The 21,920-nt window shown below is 43.8% G+C and overlaps 2 protein-coding genes across 3 annotated transcripts; one reads left to right on the top strand and one right to left on the bottom strand.

Moving 5' to 3' along the window:
• The first annotated feature begins 25 nt into the window (after positions 1-25).
• On the top strand, positions 26-12,188 carry LOC111152256 (DExD-box helicase 39B). 2 transcript variants are annotated; one of them, XR_002640913.1, is made up of 10 exons: positions 26-123; positions 1,357-1,712; positions 2,509-2,636; positions 2,919-3,011; positions 6,279-6,462; positions 7,558-7,676; positions 9,938-10,069; positions 10,988-11,097; positions 11,196-11,630; positions 11,948-12,188. XR_002640913.1 is itself a non-coding variant. In XM_022510705.1 (10 exons), the coding sequence occupies exons 1-10, from the start codon at positions 1,502-1,504 to the stop codon at positions 11,962-11,964; spliced, it is 1,287 nt and encodes a 428-aa protein (XP_022366413.1). In that variant the 5' UTR covers positions 1,500-1,501; the 3' UTR covers positions 11,965-12,188. The 2 variants fall into 2 exon arrangements, 1 of the variants encoding a protein (XP_022366413.1); XM_022510705.1 differs by lacking the exon at positions 26-123 and having other exon boundaries at positions 1,500-1,712; positions 11,196-11,340; positions 11,483-11,630.
• A 272-nt stretch (positions 12,189-12,460) lies between these two features.
• Positions 12,461-13,375, bottom strand: LOC111152139 (mitochondrial coiled-coil domain 1). Its single transcript, XM_022510443.1, has 2 exons — positions 13,183-13,375; positions 12,461-12,680 (listed from the first exon to the last, which is right to left on the bottom strand). The coding sequence occupies exons 1-2, from the start codon at positions 13,348-13,350 to the stop codon at positions 12,495-12,497; spliced, it is 354 nt and encodes a 117-aa protein (XP_022366151.1). The 5' UTR covers positions 13,351-13,375; the 3' UTR covers positions 12,461-12,494.
• Positions 13,376-21,920: the final 8,545 nt, after the last annotated feature.

Here is a 21,920-nt window from a genome sequence, read left to right as displayed (position 1 = left end):
GCCTGCGCGCTTGCAGGCGAGAAGGCGGGAGGCCCGGGGATGAGGGAAGCCGAGAACCGGAAGTGAAGGCAGATTCCCTCTTTCGTCGCTGTTGCCGCCGCCATATGCGCTCGCCTTGCTCAGGTAAGTTTTGGCCTTCAGTATCATCCGCCTCCATCTGCGTTTCTTTGCGGTCATTCTGTCCAATGGACTCCTGATACCCGTTCCACAGGCTATGGTCTGGTCCCTGGGGCCTAGCTGGGTCATTATTTCTACTGCCTGCATTCCTTTTCAGAGCTCTAAGAGTGTCGGGGGCGGGGGAAGAGGTAGGGATGCTAGGGGGCCCAATCCAAGATGGTGGCCCCAGCGCCATTGTGTTTCTTTTGCTCCCTGCTCCTTTGCTGCGCTCCTTGTTTATCGGAGGCCCTGGCGATGGTGAGAGGCGGCGCTAGGTGTTCTCTGGTTCCGGGCATTTGTGGAGGGCGGGTCTCTTTTCACATTCTCTTCTCTCTGGGTCCACTTGATGGCCCAAGGTGGGAATAGGAGGAGAAGCCGGTTTCTGGGCCTAGTTGGACTTTTCTCATCTGGACTTACGAACTTTTGTTTGGAACATGTTCCGCATGTTTATGCACGGTGTCATTGTGTGATTATTGGAAGGGAGTCTCACGTGAGGAGTAACGCAAGGGTGATGTGAGACTCCTTGCTCCGGTTTCTGTTAAAGCTGGAGCAAGCGTCTCTCTCAAATAGTTCTTCCTTCTCATTGTATGGGGAAGAGATGAATACTTTTCTGGCTGAGCCATTTCTCTTACACCCCCCCCCATCCCCGTCAATCACACAGGGATTTCTTATGCACCAGAAGGAGGTCACTGAGGAGTGGGAGGTAGATGGCAGCCACATGATGTTTTTATTTTGAGAAGTGAGCGCTTTCTGCAATGATGACCTTAATCTATCACCCTTGACTGATGGCTGCTTTGTTAGGGAGATTATAGGGAAAGCGCAGAGTTTCTTTGAGGATCTTTAAGGACTTCTCCTTATCGTGTTCTCTCCATTCTCTATTCCCGTCTCATACTTTGCTTTTCATTTTCTGTTTTCTTCATTACTGTTACAGATCAGGAATTCATATGCTGGTTCTCACCTTCCTACTTCCTGGTTTATGCTACTCTGATCCTTATCTTTTTGGGAATTTGTGTCTTAACTACATCACTTGGGGCCACTGTGTTATGTTTGTTCTTGCTTTTATGTTTTGTGGCCCTCTTAGTTTTTTTTCCCAGGTAAAGGTGTCATAGTTTAGGGAAAGTGGGAAGAGTGTGGGGATGGGAAAGAGGTGGTGAAGTCTTTGTTTGTGACTAATAAGTCTTTCATCTGTTTTTTCCCTAGCTCTTCTATCACAAACTAGGGTTTTTTTTTTTTTTTTTTTTTTTTTTAAACTGTTGCTCAAGCCCCCACTTTCCTTCCTTGTTTTCACTTACTCTGCGTGAATCCATCCAGAGACCCCTCCCCTTCTCCCCCTGCCGGCCCAGTTATGGCAGAGAACGATGTGGACAATGAGCTCTTGGACTATGAAGAAGATGAGGTGGAGACAGCAGCTGGGGGAGATGGGGCTGAGGCCCCTGCCAAGAAGGATGTGAAGGGCTCCTATGTCTCCATCCACAGCTCTGGCTTTCGTGACTTCCTGCTGAAGCCAGAGTTGCTCCGGGCCATTGTCGACTGTGGCTTTGAGCATCCATCAGAAGGTAAATTTTCTTCCGGTATAGAGTATTCATTAGGCTCCCTAAGGATACAAGAAACAGGTGTGTTAAACAGTCCCTCAGGTGATACATACTTTAGGCTAGATCAGGAAATAAAGGGTCAACAATTATTTTAGCAGTAGGAAAGATTTATATAGATTGTCTTTTTATGTATGATACTTGAAAAGCAACTTAAGGGGTCTGCCATTTGTTCTTGCGACTGGTTTATTCTTCTTGTTTACTTGTTTTTTTTTTTTTTTAATTTTATCATTTTGGTTTCTAATTTTGAATGTCCAGAGAGGAGCTGGTTGGACCTTTAGTCCCTCTCTGTTGGGCCAGGCCAACTCTGGTCTCTGGAAACCTTGATGGCTTGATCTAAAGCGGTGGCTTCTGGGTCAGCTGCTAAGCCCTTCTGAGTTGCTGGGTTACGTGGCCTAAGGCGTGGCAAGCTGAGTAGGAGAAATGGCCTGGGGCAGGCACTCATGTCCTAGATTTTTACAGGTTAAGGAGGATAGGGACAGAGTCAGGAGCACTAAAAGTGAGCTGTTGGTAGGTGCAAGACGGTTTTTAGCGGGGTGGAGGAGGGGGCACTGGAGTTGGAGGCTAAAGCAAGAACGAACTAGGAAGGCCTGCTTTTGGGATGAATTTGATTGAGGGAGAAGAGAGGTAGAAAGGGTCTGGAAATTGATAACCATTTAAGAAGTTGAATGGTGAGAAATAGGCTTGGCGTGGTGAAAAAAAAGTGGTGGAGTTATCTGGAGACTGAAGTCTAATTTATTTTTTTTTTCTCCCCTACTTGTAGTCCAGCATGAGTGCATCCCTCAGGCCATTCTGGGAATGGATGTCCTGTGCCAGGCCAAGTCAGGCATGGGGAAGACAGCGGTGTTTGTGCTGGCCACACTGCAGCAGCTGGAGCCAGTTACTGGACAGGTATACTTGGGGAGAGTGCTGTGGAGGACATTTTGGTTAGAAATATTTGAGAAGGGTGTTTTGTCTTAGCCCTTTGATGCATTCAGAGTTTGTTGCTAAGATGATTTCTGTCACCTTTGATGGCCGTAGGGGATATTACATAGTAATGATGGGGTTAGTGGTTTAGATCTCAGAACTGAAGTCATTTATGATCTGTCAGATGTGCTTTTGTGATGGTTTGCTTCCCCAGAGGGCATAGTAAAGGGATATATTGTTTGTCTCCATCTACTCACCCGGCCCCAGGTGTCTGTGCTGGTGATGTGTCACACTCGGGAGTTGGCATTTCAGATCAGCAAGGAGTATGAGCGCTTCTCTAAATACATGCCCAATGTCAAGGTAAGCTAGGGTAAAGAGACCTGGGAGGGTGAGGTGTGGGGCTTTGAAGGCATTGAAGACTTGGAGACTAACAGTCTTCATGTCCACAGTTTGTTAAATTACCTTTATGTGAAAGTCATGTACAGGTAATAATAGCTGGTAGGTTTCTGCAGACTTTGGTGTGCAAGAGATTTACGTTATAGGGCTCACTTTTGAATACGCATTGTAATTTTAAGATGTTAGCTATGTTCTAATCTTGGAGAAGTTCTAGTTTGCTTTGGTTTTTAGCAAGAGAAGGCTGGAAATGCCAAAATATCTCTACTGTTGTGTGTGAATTTTGAGGATTCTTTAAAATGGCAGAAAATTGAAAGATGTTTGGGGGCCACAACAGAATAGAGTTGGGTTTTCCATATATAATCTTGGTTTTCATAGTGTGGTTCCCAAGCCCATAGTTCGGATGAAAATGCAGATTATGTGGGTACCACCCCAGACCTACTGGGTATGAATATGCATTCTAACAAGATCTCCGAGTAATTGGAGTTTGAGAAGCACTGATGTGTATAACTTCCTACTGTCCGCTAGGATGTGGTGAACAATGATTTTGTTTGGATTATTGGGATTTTCTCCTGTTAATCATTACTTCATGTGTTGAGTTCCTAGCCCTAACCTAAAAATAGTCATTTTTTTTTTTTTTTAAAGAGATTTAGTTTATTTATTTGAGAGAGCGAGCACGCATGAGCCAATGGTGGGCTGAGGGAGAGGCAGACTCCCCTCTGAGCAGAGAGCCCCACATAGGGCTCAATCCCAGGACCCCAGGATCATGACCTGAGTGGAGGTCAGATGCTTAACTGACGGAGCTAAACTAGTCTTAAACTAAATAAAAAGTAGTAGTAAAAGCCAAAGTAGCAATAATATCTGTGTGGGCTAAACATGCTGGAGTAATGTAGAAGGCTTCGTAATGAAAAGACTCGTGTTCTCCTATCTCTAATCTCACTTTACAGAAGGTATTGGTTAGTTAACGTTTTTTTTTCTTTTTCCCTAATGGTTCTGTGACACCAAGTATTAGTCGCTCTTCTCTCATTTTATCAAATTCCAGGTGTTTTTGATTTTTTTCATGAAAGAGTAGTTGGTTTACGTTATTCTTTTGTTACACGAAAATTAATTTTAATTCCTTAAAAATAATTTAAATGCCGTACGTGTGTGTGTTATGCTTATTTCGGTTTTTACATTGTCTGATTGTTGTTCTTCCACCAGGTGGTCTTGTTACTGCTTGATTCTAAAAAGTTGAAAACCAGAGAAGTTTCCATTGTTACTATTGTTGAAACATTTATTGCTGGGCTCATTAGTGAGCAAGGATTGCACTTCCTTCTCCATAGGCCTAGCTTACTAGTTTATGCGGCTTAAAAGAAATTTTTTTTTTTTTTTAAGATTTTACTTACTTATTTGACAGGCAGATCACAAGTAGGCAGAGAGGCAGGCAGACAGAGAGGGGAGGAAGCAGGCTCCCTGCTGAGCAGAGCGCCTGACTCGGGACTTGATCCCAGGACCCTGGGATCATGACCTGAGCCGAAGGCAGAGGCTTTAACCCACTGAGCCACCCAGGAGCCCCTAAAAGAATTTTTTTAAGTTTATTTATTTATTTATTTTTTTAGTAATCTGTACACCCAGGGTGGGGCTCAAACTCAAAACCCAGAGATGAAGAGTTGGATGCTCTTCAACTTAGCCACCTGAGTGCCCCAAAAGAGAATATTCTTTGTGTTAAGACTGAATACAAATTGTCATGACGTTTTCTTACTTTTGTTTAAAATTGTGCTAAAGTGGGCACCTGGGTGGCTCAGTGGTTTAAGCCTCTGCCGTTGGCTCAGGTCATGATCCCAGGGTCCTGGGATCAAGCCCAGCATCAGGAGCTCTCTTCAGCAGGGATCCTGTTTCCCCGCCCCCTCTCTCTGCCTGCCTCTCTGCCTACTTGTGATCTCTGTCTAATAAATAAATAAAATCTTTAAAAAATAAAAAAATTGTGCTAAAGTGACTTGAGGTTGGGCTAGTTCTACAGAATAGCCTATGTGTGGATTTGTCTGGTTACTCCCTTAATGGTGTTAAGTTATTTTCTTTCTAATTTCCTTTAACTGAAATACATATTTGAAAGCTTAACTAATTGAAGTTAAATGTTTTTGGCAAGTTGTTTTGAGTTGATATGCTTTGTATATCCTGTTGCAAACTTGGTTGTCCTGTAATAAGTGATTTTAGTTTTTTTGTGACAGTCTTATCCTGTGATTAATTTTTCTTTCTTTGAAACTAGAAAGCAGTTTCTGGTGTTATTTGGTATTGTACTAAGGCTCAGATCCACAACAAATATTCCCCTTATGTTTTTATTTTTATTTTTAAAGATTTTATTTATTTATTTGGCAGGCAAAGATCACAATTAGGCAGAGAGGCAGGCAGAGAGAGAGGAAGGGAAGCAGGCTCTCTGCTGAGCAGAGAGCCAGCCCGATGTGGGGCTCGATCCCAGGACCCCGGGATCATGACCTGAGCCGAAGGCAGAGGCTTTAACCCACTGAGCCACCCAGGCACCCTCCCCTTATGTTTTTAATGTGGAATAATATGTTGAATCAGTAATTTCATAAGGTTTATGCAAAAAGGCATTTCAAAATCTGAGTTCAGAGGCTCCGGGGTGTTCGGCCAGTTGAGCATCAGACTCTTGATCTTGGTTCAGGTTTTGATTCCTAGGTTGTGAGTTCACACCCTACATTGGGCTGTACACTGGGTATGGAGTCTACTTTAAAAAAAGAGAAAGAAAAAGAAAAATCTGAGTTTAGTTAGGAAAAAACTTGATATTCCATCATGAGTGTTTTGTGATACCTTGCTCTGGTGATTTCTTGTTACCCTTTTTTTTTTTTTAAGTTTGTTCATAATTTACACCCAGTGTGGGGCTCAGACTCAACCCTGAGATCAAGAGTCAACATGCTTTACCAGCCAGATGCTTTTGCTATCCTCATTCTTAGAATGAAGTCTGGCCACAGAATCAGGGGAAGGAAGATTATTAGATTAAGTCAGAAGAAAATGCTAGTCCTGACTGCTCTGATTAGCCACATAACTTCGGGCAAGTCACTTTTGTTTCTTAGCTTCAGTGTTTGGGCATCATAATAAAAATTTTAGATTGGGTGATGTTTAATATTCCTTGTAGCTTTGAAATGTTCTAAGAATTCATTTAGATTAAAAGGATGGGAACTGTGGGGAGATTGGACTCTTTCTTTGCTTGTGAGACAGTTTTCTCCTGGGTTAACACAGGTCGCGGTGTTTTTTGGTGGTCTGTCTATCAAGAAGGATGAAGAGGTGCTGAAGAAGAACTGCCCGCATATTGTTGTGGGGACCCCTGGCCGCATCCTCGCCCTGGCTCGAAATAAGAGCCTCAATCTCAAACACATTAAACACTTTATCTTGGATGAATGTGATAAGATGCTTGAACAGCTCGGTGAGTGGCAACGGTGGGTGGGGCTAGTGATCTGGGAGTTGCCCTTCAGAGCCAGATGATGTTTATTTGCTACAGGAGCACTTCAGTGCCAGGACGACTCTTAATCTATCACCCATGACTGATGGCTCTGGCTCCCCTCTTGGTTTTTGTTAGGCTTTTTAAGCAATCTTGGTGATCAAGGGGAAGTGTGTTTTGTCCTTCTCTTCTGTGATGGAGGTTTCTTTTTTTTCAAGAGGAGTGACTGCTGATCTTAGACATTAGTCACACCACTGTTCTTTCCTTTTTAGCTTCTCATTGGGGATGTTTGGGGAGATAATAAACTGAAAGAGGAAAACTGTTTACTTTCTCGCATCCCCTGCACAGCATATATCGGAATTTATAGCTGAATAGATCTTTAGACCTAAGATTAATGTGGAGAGTTTATGGGATTTTCTGTAATCCAGTATGCCACAAGAAAGGCAAATCACCTGTAAGAACCCACATTTAATACATGAGACAGTGGGCATGGACATAGCCCCAGGGGTGAGTCATTCCAGATCATCTTTGGCTGTTACAGATGGTGACCGATAAGGTGGGCTTCAGATAGAGGGATCTCACTTGCCTGGCTGGATAGAAAGTACGATCCAGAGGAAGCATGGAATGGACTCTGACAGCTAGAATGTAATTAGGTGTGCAGTATTTGTGAAAAGTTGGGCAAGGGGAGAAAGGGAGAAGGGCCTTGTAAAGCATTTTTCAAGGGTTTTAGGCCTGTGAGCCTCTGCAGTGGGCTTCATCTCCATGTCATAATTGTGAGATTCAGGGTTTGTTTCATTATCTTTTTGACTGGTTAAAACAACCATTAAAAAAACCATTGCCTGGTTAAAACAAAGCTGGAATCTGATCCCAAGTCTTTATTTCAAATTCCACTGTGTTATTGCAGTGGATGTGATTTTATGGTGGTTCAAGTGAATAGAGTACCTGAGACCAGTCTTTCTGTGAAATGAATCTTGCTTACCCTTTTCCAGCAGTCTTCACCTCACTGGGGAGGCGGTCTCTGGTCTTTGTCTATGACATAATGCTTCTTTTCTCCTATGATTTTTTTCCTTTCTCTTGTAGACATGCGTCGGGATGTCCAGGAAATTTTTCGCATGACCCCCCATGAGAAGCAGGTCATGATGTTCAGTGCTACCTTGAGCAAAGAGATCCGTCCTGTCTGCCGCAAGTTCATGCAAGACGTAAATACCCTTCTACCTTCTCTCCCTCCACTCCCTGCCCACTGCCTCCTCCCCTTCCGCGCCCTCTTCCTCCAGACTCCCTGTCCTTCAAGTGCCAAGAAGGGGGCACGTGCCCATCTGGGAGTGATGACTCCTTGAAGAGACACACAGAGGCAGAGACAGCTAGTGTTAGGGTCTGCGCGGGCGCCAGGGAAACTCCGGAAGACTTGGTCGGGTTAACTTGAGAGCGGGTAGTGTTCGACCTTTTTTTTTTTTCATCACAGCATTTTTGAACCTCTTTCTTTTTGGGGGAGGGCAGAATTTTCTGCCCTACCACCCACCCGTCGTCTCCTACATAGCCCTTTACAGCCACGCACCCTCAGAGTGGCATCGAGCAGACAGTTGGAGCCTTCTGCTTCCCAAAACTCATAACCTCCCGGTGGCAGGAGAGCAAGAGAGGGACAGACAGATTGCAGGGCATGTCCAGAAGAAGAGCAAACAGCACAAATGAATCCGCTCCCTCCCCACCTCCAGGGGTGGGGGCCTTTGGCACCTCAGTCCCCGATCCCTTACTCCTTCCCGTCCACACCTCCTCGCACCCATCCGGAGTCTCGGTTGATGTGAGCCAGCAGCAGAGAAGCACCGTGGAGCGGCGGGGGAAATGCGGACGGCACCCAGCGGTGGATGGCGGCAGCGGAGGCCGCGGGAAAACCTGACCAGGAAGCTGAGGACCAAACCAGCCTCTTTTTCCGTTCCCGGTTTTTTTCCTGAATCCAAGGCGTGCCGTGCTCCCCGTTTCCCCCCATATGTGTTGGGGGGAGGGGTGTCCTGAAAGGGGGGGTAGATTTTTTTTTTCTTTTTTAAAACAATTTTTTAATGCTCAGAGGAGAGGGATATGGGAAAGGTAAAGTGAGGAGCTCCACTTGAATGTGACCAGGTGGGTGTCAGGATTTGGGACTAGATGGGGCCTGTTGTATACACAGTGCAGTGTATTCTTTCCCCATCCTGTACTGCTTCTTCCCATGGGGTGTTAACTGTCTTTAGCTATACTTGGGGCTAGGATTAGATTTGAAGGAGGCCATGGAACTTTTTGAAAAGCCTGCCTGTACTGGCCTGCTTTCTGGGATTGGGCTTCTGGTTTTCTCCTGTGCCACACTTCCTTTCCTAAAATCTTGGACCCTGGGTGTTCATGTTAATTATGTCCCCAGGTTAGTGAAGAGTGCTAGGAAACTTGGACTCAGGAGTTGAGTCTTGTGTCAATTTATATTTTTTTTATGTTGTCTTCCTCCCCTTCAAGGGTTTTGTGTGTGTGTGTGTGTGTGTGTGCGCCTGTGTGTACACGCGCATGTGTATGCGCGCAGATGAATATGTGTCTGCTGCTCTGAATTTGTTTCTTAACACCATTTAATGGTACCATCCCTGTAATACTCTAGTTGGTTTGACTCTTAGTTCAAAGACCAGTGCCATCTAAACTATTCCCATGTAGTCTGAGGGCAAGTTGTTACTCAACTTGAGTAACCTTTGCTTTTCTTTGATGGCATTTTTGAGACCATCTATTGTAGCATTCTGATCTGAAGATAGCCGCCCTCCTGATGTGGATCTGATTTCCTTAGTTTTGTTTTTTTAAAGATTTATTTGAGAGAAAGCACAAGCGGGTGGAGGGGCAGAGGGGGAGGGAGAAACAGACTCCCCGTTGAGGAGGGAGCGTAATGAGAGGCTTGATCCAAGGATTCTCAGCTCATGACCTGAGTTGAAGGCAGATGCTTAATCCACTGAGCCACGCAGGCGCCTCCTTATTCTCTTAGTTAAGAGAATGCTCTAATGAAGCAATCTTGGTCTTCCCCTGTATTTTTACAACCATCTCTGAGTTAACTCTGACCTCGAGTCACTCTGTCCCACCAGTACCCAGGCGTTTCGATCACATTCTCCCTTTGGGGATCATCTCCCATTTTCTTTCCTCTGGCACCTCCCTTTGAGGTAATGGCATCTTGCCAATGGGTGGTCCCACTGCTCCTTTTCCTTTCTGGAAAGTTCCCTTCCCATGCCTGGTTAAGGTTAGGCAGTCTTAAAACTCATGTCTGATAGGAAGGAAATTAGAGCTAATGTGGAAGAGACCACATTAAAAGGGGTATTTTTGGGGGTATGGTGGGATTTTCAGTTTTCTCTTCTCCCCATCCCCCCATGGGGTGTATTGGAGATCAAGTTCCTCCACCCCCCCAGGTTTAACCCCCCCACTCTGCCCTCCTCCCGTTCCCCACCCCTACTCCCCCCTCCCCCCCCAGCCAATGGAGATCTTCGTGGATGATGAGACGAAGCTGACGCTGCATGGGTTGCAGCAGTACTACGTGAAACTGAAGGACAACGAGAAGAACCGGAAGCTCTTTGACCTTCTCGATGTCCTTGAGTTCAATCAGGTCAGTTGTTCAAGGTCCAGTAGGTGGATGAACACGTCTCCAGCTGTAGCAGAAACCTGGTTAAGTACCCATTTATTGAGGATGTGACGTGATGTGAGCATGAACAGTAGAGAAATTGGCTTTAAATGAAATTCTTTTAAATGAGATTTTTTTTTTTAAGATTTTATTTATTTGACAGAGATCACAAGTAGGCAGAGAGGCAGGTGGGGAGGGGGAGCAGGCTCTCTGCTGAGCAGAGAGCCCAATGCGGTGCTTGATCCCAGGACCCTGAGATCATCACCTGAGCCCAAGGCAGAGGCTTAACCCACTGAGCCACCCAGGCGCCCCTTAAATGAGAATTTAAACAAGGTGAGAGCTGCCTTTCTGTTCCATGGCTGTCACAGCCAGGTGTTTTGTAAAGAAAAAGCTCAATAAAGAAAATTCTTAGAAAATTCTTGGGATTTCATAAGCTTATAAAAATTCCAAAATATTTTGGGTTTGTTAGGTTTTTAAATTTGTTTCTTCTCATGCTGTTTACTGAGAAGAAATGCCCCATCACTTAACCTGTTTTGTGGATTTATTAGTACCAAAAACTTACTGAAATTAAGGTAGATTGCTTATATTTTTTCTAATGAGTAGGAAATACTGGTCATGATCTTTCCAGACTTTAGTTTTATTTTTGATCACTTTCTTATTTTTACCATTAGCTACATTCTACCTGGTAGTTTTGGTTACTACTCTCTCTAACTTCTCTGCAGTATGTCTGCTCAGGAAAAATCAGCTGAGTAAGAAAGGCTTAAGTTACATTTAGAACAGAGGAGGAATATGTGATGGGGATTAGGAGGAATTTCTTTAGAAGAGTGGAGTTACTGAAAACTCTTCTTGTACATAATCTCTCACGGATCCCACATAGACCCACATCCCCTGTCACACACCCAGGTGGTGATCTTTGTGAAGTCTGTGCAGCGTTGCATTGCCCTGGCCCAGCTTCTAGTGGAGCAGAACTTCCCAGCCATTGCCATCCACCGAGGGATGCCCCAGGAGGAGAGGTGAGTCAGAGATGGAAAGATGTTTTGTGTCCTTGGGAAGGAAAAGAGACAATTGAGAGAAGGGACTCAACATTTTTCTAATTTCCTTTCTCACAAAGGCTTTCTCGGTATCAGCAGTTTAAAGATTTTCAACGACGAATTCTTGTGGCTACCAACCTATTTGGCCGAGGCATGGATATTGAGCGGGTGAACATTGCCTTCAATTATGACATGCCTGAGGATTCTGACACCTACCTGCATAGGGTAAGCTCCACTCCCATGTGGGCATCCCAGTGTCCCATCTTGCTCCCTGATTTTCTGTCTTCATACCTAATTGTCTCACCCGTCCTTTTGCGAATCTTCCTACTTGGGAGTCGTCCCAGTGCTACCCTCTGTCTCCTTCCAGGTGGCCCGAGCAGGTCGGTTTGGCACTAAGGGCTTGGCCATCACGTTTGTGTCAGATGAAAATGATGCCAAGATCCTCAATGATGTGCAGGATCGATTTGAAGTCAATATTAGTGAGCTGCCCGATGAGATAGACATTTCCTCTTACAGTGAGTATGGGTCTCATGGAACTGGCTCCTCAACTCTTGAGAGTCTCCTTTTTCCCTGGTGTGTGTGTCTGAAATCTCATTAGGTACCTAAAGTCTCTGGTGCATAATGGACACTTGGCAAGTTATATCCCCCTGATCTTGATGCCCCTGTTGGGATGTTTAGTTGACCTGTAGGTCTCTTTCTCTTGACAGACTATTTATCTTTCCTCACTCCCATCCTATCCTCTGCATCCACAAACTACAGACCTCTGCATGCATGGGGGCGGGTCCCTGCCTTGTCCATGTCTTGTCCTAATTGTGCCATGTTTTCTCTGCAGTTGAACAGACGCGGTAGAGGACTCACCAACCTATTTGGAATGTGACAGTCTGTCCCTGTTCAGGAGATGACAGCGGGCATGGGGTGAAGGAGACACTACTGCCACCTACCCCTGATAACCCCCACCCCCACCCCATGGCTTCCCCCTTTTGCATCACCACCACTCCTAAACCCCTGTTTCCGGAATTGTCTGAATTTTTTTTAACAAAACTAAAAAACACATGCGTCTGTGGTGTCTGTAAGTGTTCCATCCCTTTATTGGATTTGGGGTGAGGTTGGACCATGGTTCAGTGTATATTCCTATAAGGACTGTGTGCCCTGCTGTGGGGCCCAGGTCAGATGACAAGGGGTCAGAGGGGAGGGAGATGTGACTAAGAATGCAGAGGCCATGGCTCCTTGCTACTTCCCAATTGCTGCCCTTTGTGGAGGTGTCTTCCATTTTTCTTAGTGGCTTGGGAGGGGCTGGGATGTTTCTGACCCAAAGGCCCAGTGTGGGTGGTATGTAGTGTTTCCAGTGTTAGAAAGTAAAGTAGGAACTGGTAGGAAGCTTAGGCGTCTCCTAGGCTCTCTCGGTGTCTCCTCATCTGTTCCTTCAGCTTCTGGATCTTGAGCACCAGGGCCTGGGCTTCCCAGGCCCCTTCTTGCCCTTCCAGTAGGGCCTGGTACAGCTCCAGCTGCTGCTCCAGCAATTCCTCAGCTTGAGCCAGCTCAGCTGTGGGGCCGGGCCGGGGACCCTGAGTTGGGGGGGCAGAGGGGAGGAAGCATCAGCCAGGGCACAGGGTTGAGGCTTGGGGCAGTCTGCCTCACCTTTGAACCCTGTTACATTAACATGGTCATCTGCTGTGAAGCCAAGGAAGCTTCTGTCTTAGGCATAAGCCTGGGGGTGGGGGCAGTTTGCTGCTCAGGGGTTATAAAAGGACTCCGTGTACAAGGAAGGATACAGAGGAGAGGACTGGCTGTCCCTACCCCCACTAAGAAATAATTAACTGTTAGGGGAAATTCCTGTTCAAGGACTTAATGGACTCTATAAGAAGGGAGGGCTGTGGGGAAAGGGAGCCCTGAGGTCTAGAGGGGTTGGGGGTGGGGAGGGTGCTGGGGATCTGGAAGTTGGAACTAGGCCAGAAGCTCTGGGAGTGGGGGTGGTATCTACTTGGAGCAGGCCCCTGACACAAGATGAAAGGGAATCCTCCCCCCTCTTTCCCCCTACCATCTGCCCCCACACCTGCTGCCACTTACCCTTGGGGATGACCTTATCTTCCCACTGCATGTGGAGCTGGTTTGCTCTTCTGTGCTTGCCTTGGGGCTCTGGGAGCAGCACCTCCAGGAGCCCTGGGGGGCTAGGGGCCAGGAAGGCAGGAGGAGGCGACGGCAGCAACATGAGAGCCAGGGCAGAGGGAGTACCATGGCCGGTGTAGCAGGGAACTTTCTGAACTGCTTACCACTGGGAACTGGCTTCTTCCCTCTAGGCCTTGGCCTCGCTTCAGTGACTGGCCCTGCCCAATGCCCTGCCCCTACCTTTACCTCCCTCCCAACCTGGCCCCAGATAGTCTTCCTCGTGAAAAATTTCCTGCCTGTTGAGGCAGAACTTGCTTTATTTATTTATTTTAAAAATGTTATTTATTGGGGGAGAGCACAAGCAGTGGGGAGAGGGATTCTCTCCACTGAGCAGGAAGCAGGGCATGGAGGTCCTTCCCAGGATCCTGGGATCAAATTATGACCTGAGCTGAAGGCTGATGCTTAACCAACAGAGGCACCCAGGCGCCCAAGGCAGAACTTGGCTTTAGAACACTGGTGCCCTTCCTACTGAGTCTTAGTGTCTGCTTTTTTTCCGCACTAGGTCTTTAATCATTTCAGTTCTGCAAGGTACAAGTTAACATTGCTGGTGTGCAGGAAACTGGCTCAGGAGGGTTACCTTCAGGGTAAAAGTCCGCTGCTGGTTGGTGGAAAAGTCGGGAGGATTCATGCCCTGGCCCACCTGACTTGAAAGCTCATAGCCATTGACCTGGCTCAAGTATTGATTACACCTTTATTCCCATTTTTTCCTTCTTGCTGGCCCAGAATGACATTCATTTTTGTCTGCATTACATGTTGTAGGGGTTTAGACACTTAACCGACAGCCACCCAGGTGCCGTGACTTCACTTTAAATCTGTAGTAGAACAAAAGCTCTGGTCACACACCATGCATGTGTGATGTGAGCCTTGTGTTCTGGTGTTGGCCTTCTTGCAGTATATCCTGAAATGTCCTGTGGCTGGAGGGCACTGCTACATCCCTATGGACAAAAGTGGTTCAGAAGGGAGTGGATGGTCCCAATTTTGATCATCTGGGAAAAAGGTAGACCCTCAGAGAAAAGTTATCTCAGAAAACAAAATGACTGGAGAGTAGACATTTGCTAACCAGCTCACTATCTTTGCGACATCACGCTGAATTTGGAGGGAAGATGACCTCTCCCATAGCATGGGGATCCAGGAACCGGGGAGGGTGATCTTCCCGGAGGTCAGTGGCTCTCAAACTTAGAGGTGGGGTTGCTGAAGTACCTTTAGATGAGGCCAAACACCCCGCATTCCCCATAGCTGATGTGTTCTCACTTTTCAATGGAAAAAGAACCAAGAACTTCAGCAGGATTCTGGGGGAAGAGCAGCTTCCTCATGTTTCTTAGTGACAGGGTATGCATGATTCATATTTGACTTGCAGTATATGCATGGCTTAAAGTCTTAATTATTGGAACACAAGAGGCCCAAATTAATGTTATGGCTATGGGAAACTATCCAGTATAAGGTTAAACAGACTACAAGCAACTGATATTGAAGCTAAACTCACCACATTAATAAATAAAAAGCAAGGTTTGTAGCCATTAAGAAATACAGCAAATGAAACTAAGAAAATCTAAATGATGCACTAATAAAGTATCCTTCCTGAACACTAGGCATTTCTACCATCTGCATTTCTATTTTAGGTTATGAACTCCAAAATGGACTAACCTAATAATTCACAGTGGGTAGTTCTAAACCCTAAGTTAAAATAGAGTCTATGGATTGGGGTTTTGTTCATCTGTGAGAACTGGTATAAAGGAAAGGCTGCTATTTGAATCAGTTCAAATCTATTGAATGAGTTTTAGATCTCTTAATCCTGGAAATGAAGGAATGAGGATAAATACATATAAGCCAGATTACTTAATTTAATGTTACTGTATGTTTTTGTTACTCTTGAGCATCTCATGTCTTTTTTTTTTTTTTTTTTTTAAGATTTTTAAAATTCATTTGAATGAGAGAGTATGAGGTGGGGGGAAGGGCAAGGGGAAAGGGAGAAGCTGACTCCTGGATGTGGGGCTCATCCCAGGACCTTGAGATCATGACCTGGGTAGAAGACACACTTAACTGACTGAGCCACCCAGGTGTCCCTCTCAGTGTCTTAATAGAGTTACCCCCCACCCGCCCTTTTAAGAAAAGGCTTTATGTCTAATAGACACTTAATCAAATGAGAGTTGGGCCTGGCTTCTGCAGGTGAAGTCTGTTTTCAGCCAGGGACAAGCAGAGGATTATGGGGAACATCTCCCATAAGGTGAAAGGGCTGCAGAGCTTCCTGAGGTCAATGTGCTGATACTGCATCCTACCCAGTGGATTGGCAGGACTGAGGTGACTGACATAAATTACTGGACCCTTCATATGACACTCCTGTGGAGATGGGTACTTAGGAATATTGAAGTCCACTGAACTTGCTGGGCAATTTTTGTTCTTGTCATAGGTGACCTTCACAGTAACCTTTCAAGACAGCTTTCTCATTTCACCTTTTTTTTTTTTTTTAAGATTTTATTTATTTATTTGACAGAGATCACAAGTAGGCAGAGAGGCAGGCAGAGAGAGAGGGAGAGAGGAGGAAGCAGGCTCCCCACCAAGCAGAGAGCCCGATGTGGGGCTTGATCCCAGGACCCTGGCTGGGATCATGACCTGAGCTGAAGGCAGAGGCTTTAACCCACTGAGCCACCCAGGTGCCCCTCACCTTTTTTATTCATGTGGATGTCCACTTGTTCTAGCACAATTTGTTGAAAGACTACCTTTTCTCCATTATATGGCCTTTGCTTCCATCTAAAAAATCAACTGACTCTATTTATGTGGGTCTATTTCTGGGTTCTCTATTCTGTTCCATTAATGCACTTGTTTTCTCGCCAGTACCTTATACACTTTCTTCTTCTTCTCCTCCTCCTCCTCCTCCTCCTCCTCCTCCTCCTCCTCTTTCTTCTTCTTTTTTAATTTAAGAGAGACACAAAGATAGTGACATAGAGCATAAGTGAACACAAGCTGCTAGGGAGAGAAAAGCAGGCTCCCCACTGAGCAGGGAGCAAGGGCTCAATCCCGGGACCCTTGGATCATGGCCTGAGCCAGAGGCAGACACTTAACTGACTGAGCCACCCAGGCTCCATACACTGTCTTGATTACTATAGCTTTATAGTAAGTCTTGAAGTCAGGTAGTATCAATCCTCTAACTCTGGGTTCTTATGGTAGACTGGTTATTCTTGGTCTTTTGCCTCTCCATATAAACTTTAGAATCACCTTGTCAATATCTACAAAATAACTTGCTGATATTTTTAATGAGATTGAGTTGAATTTAAAGATCAAATTGGGAAGAACTGACATCTTGACAATATCAAGTCTTCCTATTCATGGATATGGAATATCTTTTCATTTATATAGTTCTTTGATTTCTTTCTTTTTAAATTTTTAATTTAAATTTAATTGATTAACATAAAATGTATTATCAGTTTCAGAGGTAGAGGTCTTACATAATATCCAGTGCTCATAATATCAAGTGCCCTCCTTAATGTCCATCCATCCACCCCTCCCCTCCAACAATCCTCTGTTTGTTTCCTATGCTTATGAGTCTGTTATGGTTTGTCTCCTTCTCTGATTTCATCTTGTTTTGTTTTTTTCCTCTCTTCCCCTATGATCCTCTGTTTTGTTTCTTAAATTCCACATGTGAATGAAATCATATGGTAATCATCTTTCTCTGGTTGACTTATTTTGCTTAGCACAATACCCTCTAGTTTCATCCATGTCATTGCAAATGGCAAGGTTTCATTGTTTTGAAGGCTTCTTCTTTATCCATTCATCTGTTGATAGACAACTGGGCTCTTTCCATGGTTTGGCTATTGTGGACATTGCTGCCATAAACGTTGGGGTGCAGGTGCCCTCCGGATACTACATTTGTATCTTTGGGGTAGATATCTAGTAGTACAATTGATGGGTTGTAGGGTTGCTCTACTTTACCTTTTTAAAAAAAGATTATTTATTTATTTATTTGACAGAGATCACTAGTAGGCAGAGAGGCAGTCAGAGAGAGGGGGAGCAGGTTCCCTGCTGAGCAGAGAGCCTGATGTAGGACTTGATCCCAGGACCCTGAGATCATGACCTGAGTTGAAGGCAGAGGCTCAACCATCTGAGTCACCCAGGCGCCCCTACTTTTAACTTTTTGAGGAACCTCCATTCTGTTTTCCAGAGTGGCTGCACCAGCTCTCATTCCTACCATCAGTGTAAGAGGGTTCTCCTTTCTCCACATCCTTGCCAACATCTCTCATTTCCTGACTTGCTAATTTTAGCCATTCTGACCAGCATGAGGTGGTATCTCACTGTCTTTTTGATTTGTATTTCCCTGATTCTGAGTGATGTTGAGCATTTTTTCATGTGTCCGTTGCCCATTTGTTTATCTTCTTTGGAGAAATGCCTGTTCATGTCTTCTGCCCATTTCTTATTTGGATTTTTTGTTCTTTGGGTGTTGAGTTTGATAAGTTCCTTATAGACCTTGGATACTAGTCCTTTATCTTATAAGACACTTGCAAATATCTTCTCCCAATTTGTCAGTTGTCTTTTGGTTTTACTGACTATTTCCTTTGCTGTGCAAAAGCTTTTGATCTTGATGAAGTCCCAATAGTTTATTTTTGCCTTTGTTTCCCTTGCCTTTGGAGATGTGTCTAGCAAGAAGTTGCTGTGGCTGAGGTCAAAGAGGTTGCTGCCTGTCTTCTCATCTAGGATTTTGATGGAGTTCTGTCTCAAATTTAGGTCTTTCATCCATTTTGTGTCTATTTTGTGTATGGTGTAAGGAAACAGTCCAGTTTCATTCTTCTGCATGTGGCTGTTCAATTTTCCCAACACCACTTGGGGAAGAGACTATCTTTTTTTCTATTGGATATTCTTTACTGCTTTGTTGAAGATTAGTTGACGATAGAGTTGAGGGTCCATTTCTGGATTCTCAGTTCTGTTCCATTGATCTATGTGTCTGTTTTTGTGCCAGTACCATACTGTCTTGATGATTACAGCTTTGTAATAGAGCTTGAAGTCCGAAATTGTGGTGCCACCAGTTTTGGTTTTCTTTTTCAACATTCCTTTGGCTATTTGAGGTCTCTTCTGGTTCCATACTGATTTGGGGAGTATTTGTTCCAACTCTGAAAAAAGTGGATGGTATTTTGATAGGGATTGCATTGAAGGTATGGATTCCTCTAAGTAACATAGACATTTAACAATATTTTTTCTTCCAATCCATGAGCATGGAATGTTTTTCCATTTCTTTGTGTCTTCCTCAATTTCTTTCATGAGTGTTTATAATTTTCCGAGTACAGATCCTTTGCTTCTTTGGTTAGATTGATTTCTTTCATCAGAGTTTTGTCAACTTTTACTTGTTCATTGCTAGTATACAGAATGTCCCTGACTTATGATGGTTTGACTTGCAATTTTTTTATTTTAACACATTCAGTAGAAAGCATAATTCAGATATTGAATTTTGATCTTTTCCCAGGCTAGTGATGTAGTACAATACTCTCTTGTAATTCTGGGCAGCAACAGTGAGCTGCAGCTCTCAGTCAGGTGTGTAATTGTGATGGTAAACAACCAATATACTTACAGCCATTCTATACCCATACAACTACCATTTTTCACTTCCAGTATAGTATTCAAGAAGTTACATATTTTATTTAACACTTTTTAAAAAGTTTTTATTTATGTAAGTAATCTCTACACCCAATGGGGCTCAAACTCCCAACCCTGAGATCAAGAATCATATGCTCTTCTGACTGAGCCAGCCAAGCACTCCTCAACACTTTATTATAAAATTGTCTCTGTGTAAGATAATTTTGCCCAAGTGTAGGCTAATGTAAGTGTTCTGAGTATGTTTAAGGTAGGCTGGACTTGGCTATTGTGTTTGGTAGGTTAGGTGTGTTAAATGAATTTTTGGTCAAAACGACAATGAGATACCACCTCACGCTGGTCAGAATGGCTAAAATTAACAAGTCAGGAAATGAGAGATGTTGGCAAGGATGTGGAGAAAGGGGAACCCTCTTACACTGCTGGTAGGAATGAGAGCTGGTGCAGCCACTCTGGAAAACAGCATGGAGATTCCTCAAAAAGTCAAAAGTAGAGCTACCCTACAACCCAGCAATTGTACTACTAGATATCTACCGCAAAGATACAAATGTAGTGATCTGGAGGGGCATCTGCACCCCAATGTTTATGGCAGCAATGTCGACAATAGCCAAACCATGGAAAGAGCCCAGATGTCTATCAACAGATGAATGGATGTAGAAGCCATCAAAACAATGAAATCTTGCCATTTGCAATGACATGGATGGAACTAGAGGGTATTGTGCTAAGCGAAATAAGCCAACCAGAGAAAGACAATAATCACATGATTTCACTCTTATGTGGAATTTAACAAACAAAACAGAGGATCATAAGGTAAGAGAGGAAAAAAAATATGATGAAATCAGAGAAGGAGACAAACCATAAGAGACTCATAATCATAGGAAACAGGGTTTCTGGAGGGCAGAAAGGTGGAGGTAGAGGATAACTGGGAGATGGACACTAAAAAGAAGACTTAAAAGAAGGCAAAAAATGCATTTTTGACTTAACAGTATTTTCAAATTATGATTGACTTACTGAGACATAACCCTATTGTAAGCTGAGGAAAATCACTTTTCCTCTATAGAGAAAAGTGATTGACTTATATATTAACCTCCTATCCTACAACCTTGCTATAATCATTTTTTCTTAGTTTGTTGTTGATTTTTTGGATTTTCTACATGGACAATCATGCCATCTGTCAACAAACCCAGATTTATTTCTCCCTTCCCAATCTGTATACCATTCCCCCCCCCTTTTTTTCTGTTTTATTGCATTAGCTAGGACTTCTAGTAGAATGTTGAAAAGTGGTGAGAGAGGACATCCTTGCCTTGATCCTGATCTTAGTAAGAAAACTTTTAGTTTCTCCCTATAAAGTATGATGTTAGATTTAGGTTTTTTTTTTTTTTTTTTGTAGATGTTTTTTATCAAGTTGAAGTTCTCTATTCCTCATTGACTAAGAGGTTTTTTGTTTTTGTTATTTTTTAAAATCATGAATGGGTGTCAGATTTTGTCAGATACTTTCTCTGCATCTATTGATATGATCATGTGGTTTTTCCTTTTCAGCATGTTGATATAATGGGTTATGTTAATTGATTTTATTTTATTTTTTTTTTAAAGATTTTATTTATTTATTTGAGAGAGAGACAGTGAGAGAGGGCATGAGCAAGGAGAAGGTCAGAGGGAGAAGCAGACTCCCCATGGAGCTGGGAGCCCGATGCGGGACTGGATCCCGGGACTCCGGGATCATGACCTGAGCTGAAGGCAGTCGTCCAACCAACTGAGCCACCCAGGCGTCCCTGTTAATTGATTTTAAATTGTTGGACTAGCCTTGTGTACCTGGGATAAATCCCACTTAGTTGCAGTATATTGTTCTTTTTATACATTGTCGATTTGATTTGCTAATATTTCGTTGAGGATTTTTCTGTGTATATTCACGATAGATAAGGATCTGTAGTTTTCTTTTAAAGATTTTATTTATTTATTTATTTGTTAGAGAGAGAGAGAGAGCGAGCACAGGCAGACAGAGTGGTAGGCAGAGGCAGAGGGAGAAGCAGGCTCCCTGCCGAGCAAGGAGCCGGATGTAGGACTCGATCCCAGGACGCTGGGATCATGACCTGAGCTGAAGGCAGTCGCTTAACCAACTGAGCCACCCAGGTGTCCCAAGTATCTGTAGTTTTCTTTCTTGTAATATTTTTGTTTGGTTTTGGTGCTAGGGTAATACTGGCCTCATAAAATGAGTTAGAAGTGTTCTTCTGCACCTATCTTATGGAAAAGATTGTGGAGAATTGCTATCACTTCTTACCTAAATATTTGGTAGAATGCACCATTCTACCAAATGAACTTATCTGGGCCTGGTGCTTTCTGTTTTGCAATGCAACATTATTCTGGGAGTATCTAATAACCCAGGGCACCTTAATGCATTAAGTTCTGCCTCCTTAGTATCCTATAATCTGTTGAGTCTCTTAGTTTTTACCTATTTTCATGACCTTGAGAGTTTTGAAGACTACTGGACACATAATTTGTAGAATGTCACTCGTTGTGGATTTGTCTAATGTTTTCTCATGACTAGATTGGGAATAGATTTTAAGGAAGAATACCATAGAGGTAGAGTAATCTTCTCATCACATAATATCAGGAGGGTGCATGATTATCAACATGAACTTTAACACTCAATTAAGGTTATTTCTGCCATATTTCTCTACTATAAAGTAGTAACTTTGCAATTAGTAGTAGTTTTTTCTTTTCCATATTCTATTCTTTGGAAGTGAGTCACCAAGTCCAGCCCACATTCAAGGGAAGGACACTCAAGCTCCACCTCCTGGAAAGGGAATTCTCTTCATATTACTTGGAATTATTCTGTAAGGAAGATTTGTTGGTTCCTTCTCTCTCTATTTTCAAATTTATCAATCATTTACATATTTCTGTATGAACTCAATATTTAAAAAATATTTTGGGTTATAATCCAATACTATGATTATTTTGCTGTTCATATTGTTGCAGCCCTGTTCGTAGGGAGCTTTTTCAGTTTGACTCCTGTGTCCCTTTGATATGCCCCTCTTTGGGGGGAGGTACCTTTCCTTTCTGACATT

Source organism: Enhydra lutris, unplaced genomic scaffold, assembly GCF_002288905.1.
Source record: "Enhydra lutris kenyoni isolate GAN:26980312 unplaced genomic scaffold, ASM228890v2 scaffoldscaffold28, whole genome shotgun sequence".
Lineage (NCBI taxonomy): Eukaryota > Metazoa > Chordata > Mammalia > Carnivora > Mustelidae > Enhydra > Enhydra lutris.
Note: the sequence above shows the minus strand (reverse complement) of the source record. Positions and strands in the feature narration are given on the sequence as shown.

Bases quoted from the DNA above. Each gene is read 5' to 3' on its own strand.
- LOC111152139 (XM_022510443.1), bottom strand. From the start codon at position 13,350: ATGGTACTCCCTCTGCCCTGGCTCTCATGTTGCTGCCGTCGCCTCCTC. The intron at 12,681-13,182 runs GTAAGTGGCAGC...CCCCCAACTCAG, and splicing joins AGATAAGGTCATCCCCAAGG to GGTCCCCGGCCCGGCCCCAC.
- LOC111152256 (XM_022510705.1), top strand. From the start codon at position 1,502: ATGGCAGAGAACGATGTGGACAATGAGCTCTTGGACTATGAAGAAGAT. The intron at 7,677-9,937 runs GTAAATACCCTT...CTCCCCCCCCAG, and splicing joins GCCGCAAGTTCATGCAAGAC to CCAATGGAGATCTTCGTGGA. The intron at 11,098-11,195 runs GTGAGTCAGAGA...TTTCTCACAAAG, and splicing joins GGGATGCCCCAGGAGGAGAG to GCTTTCTCGGTATCAGCAGT.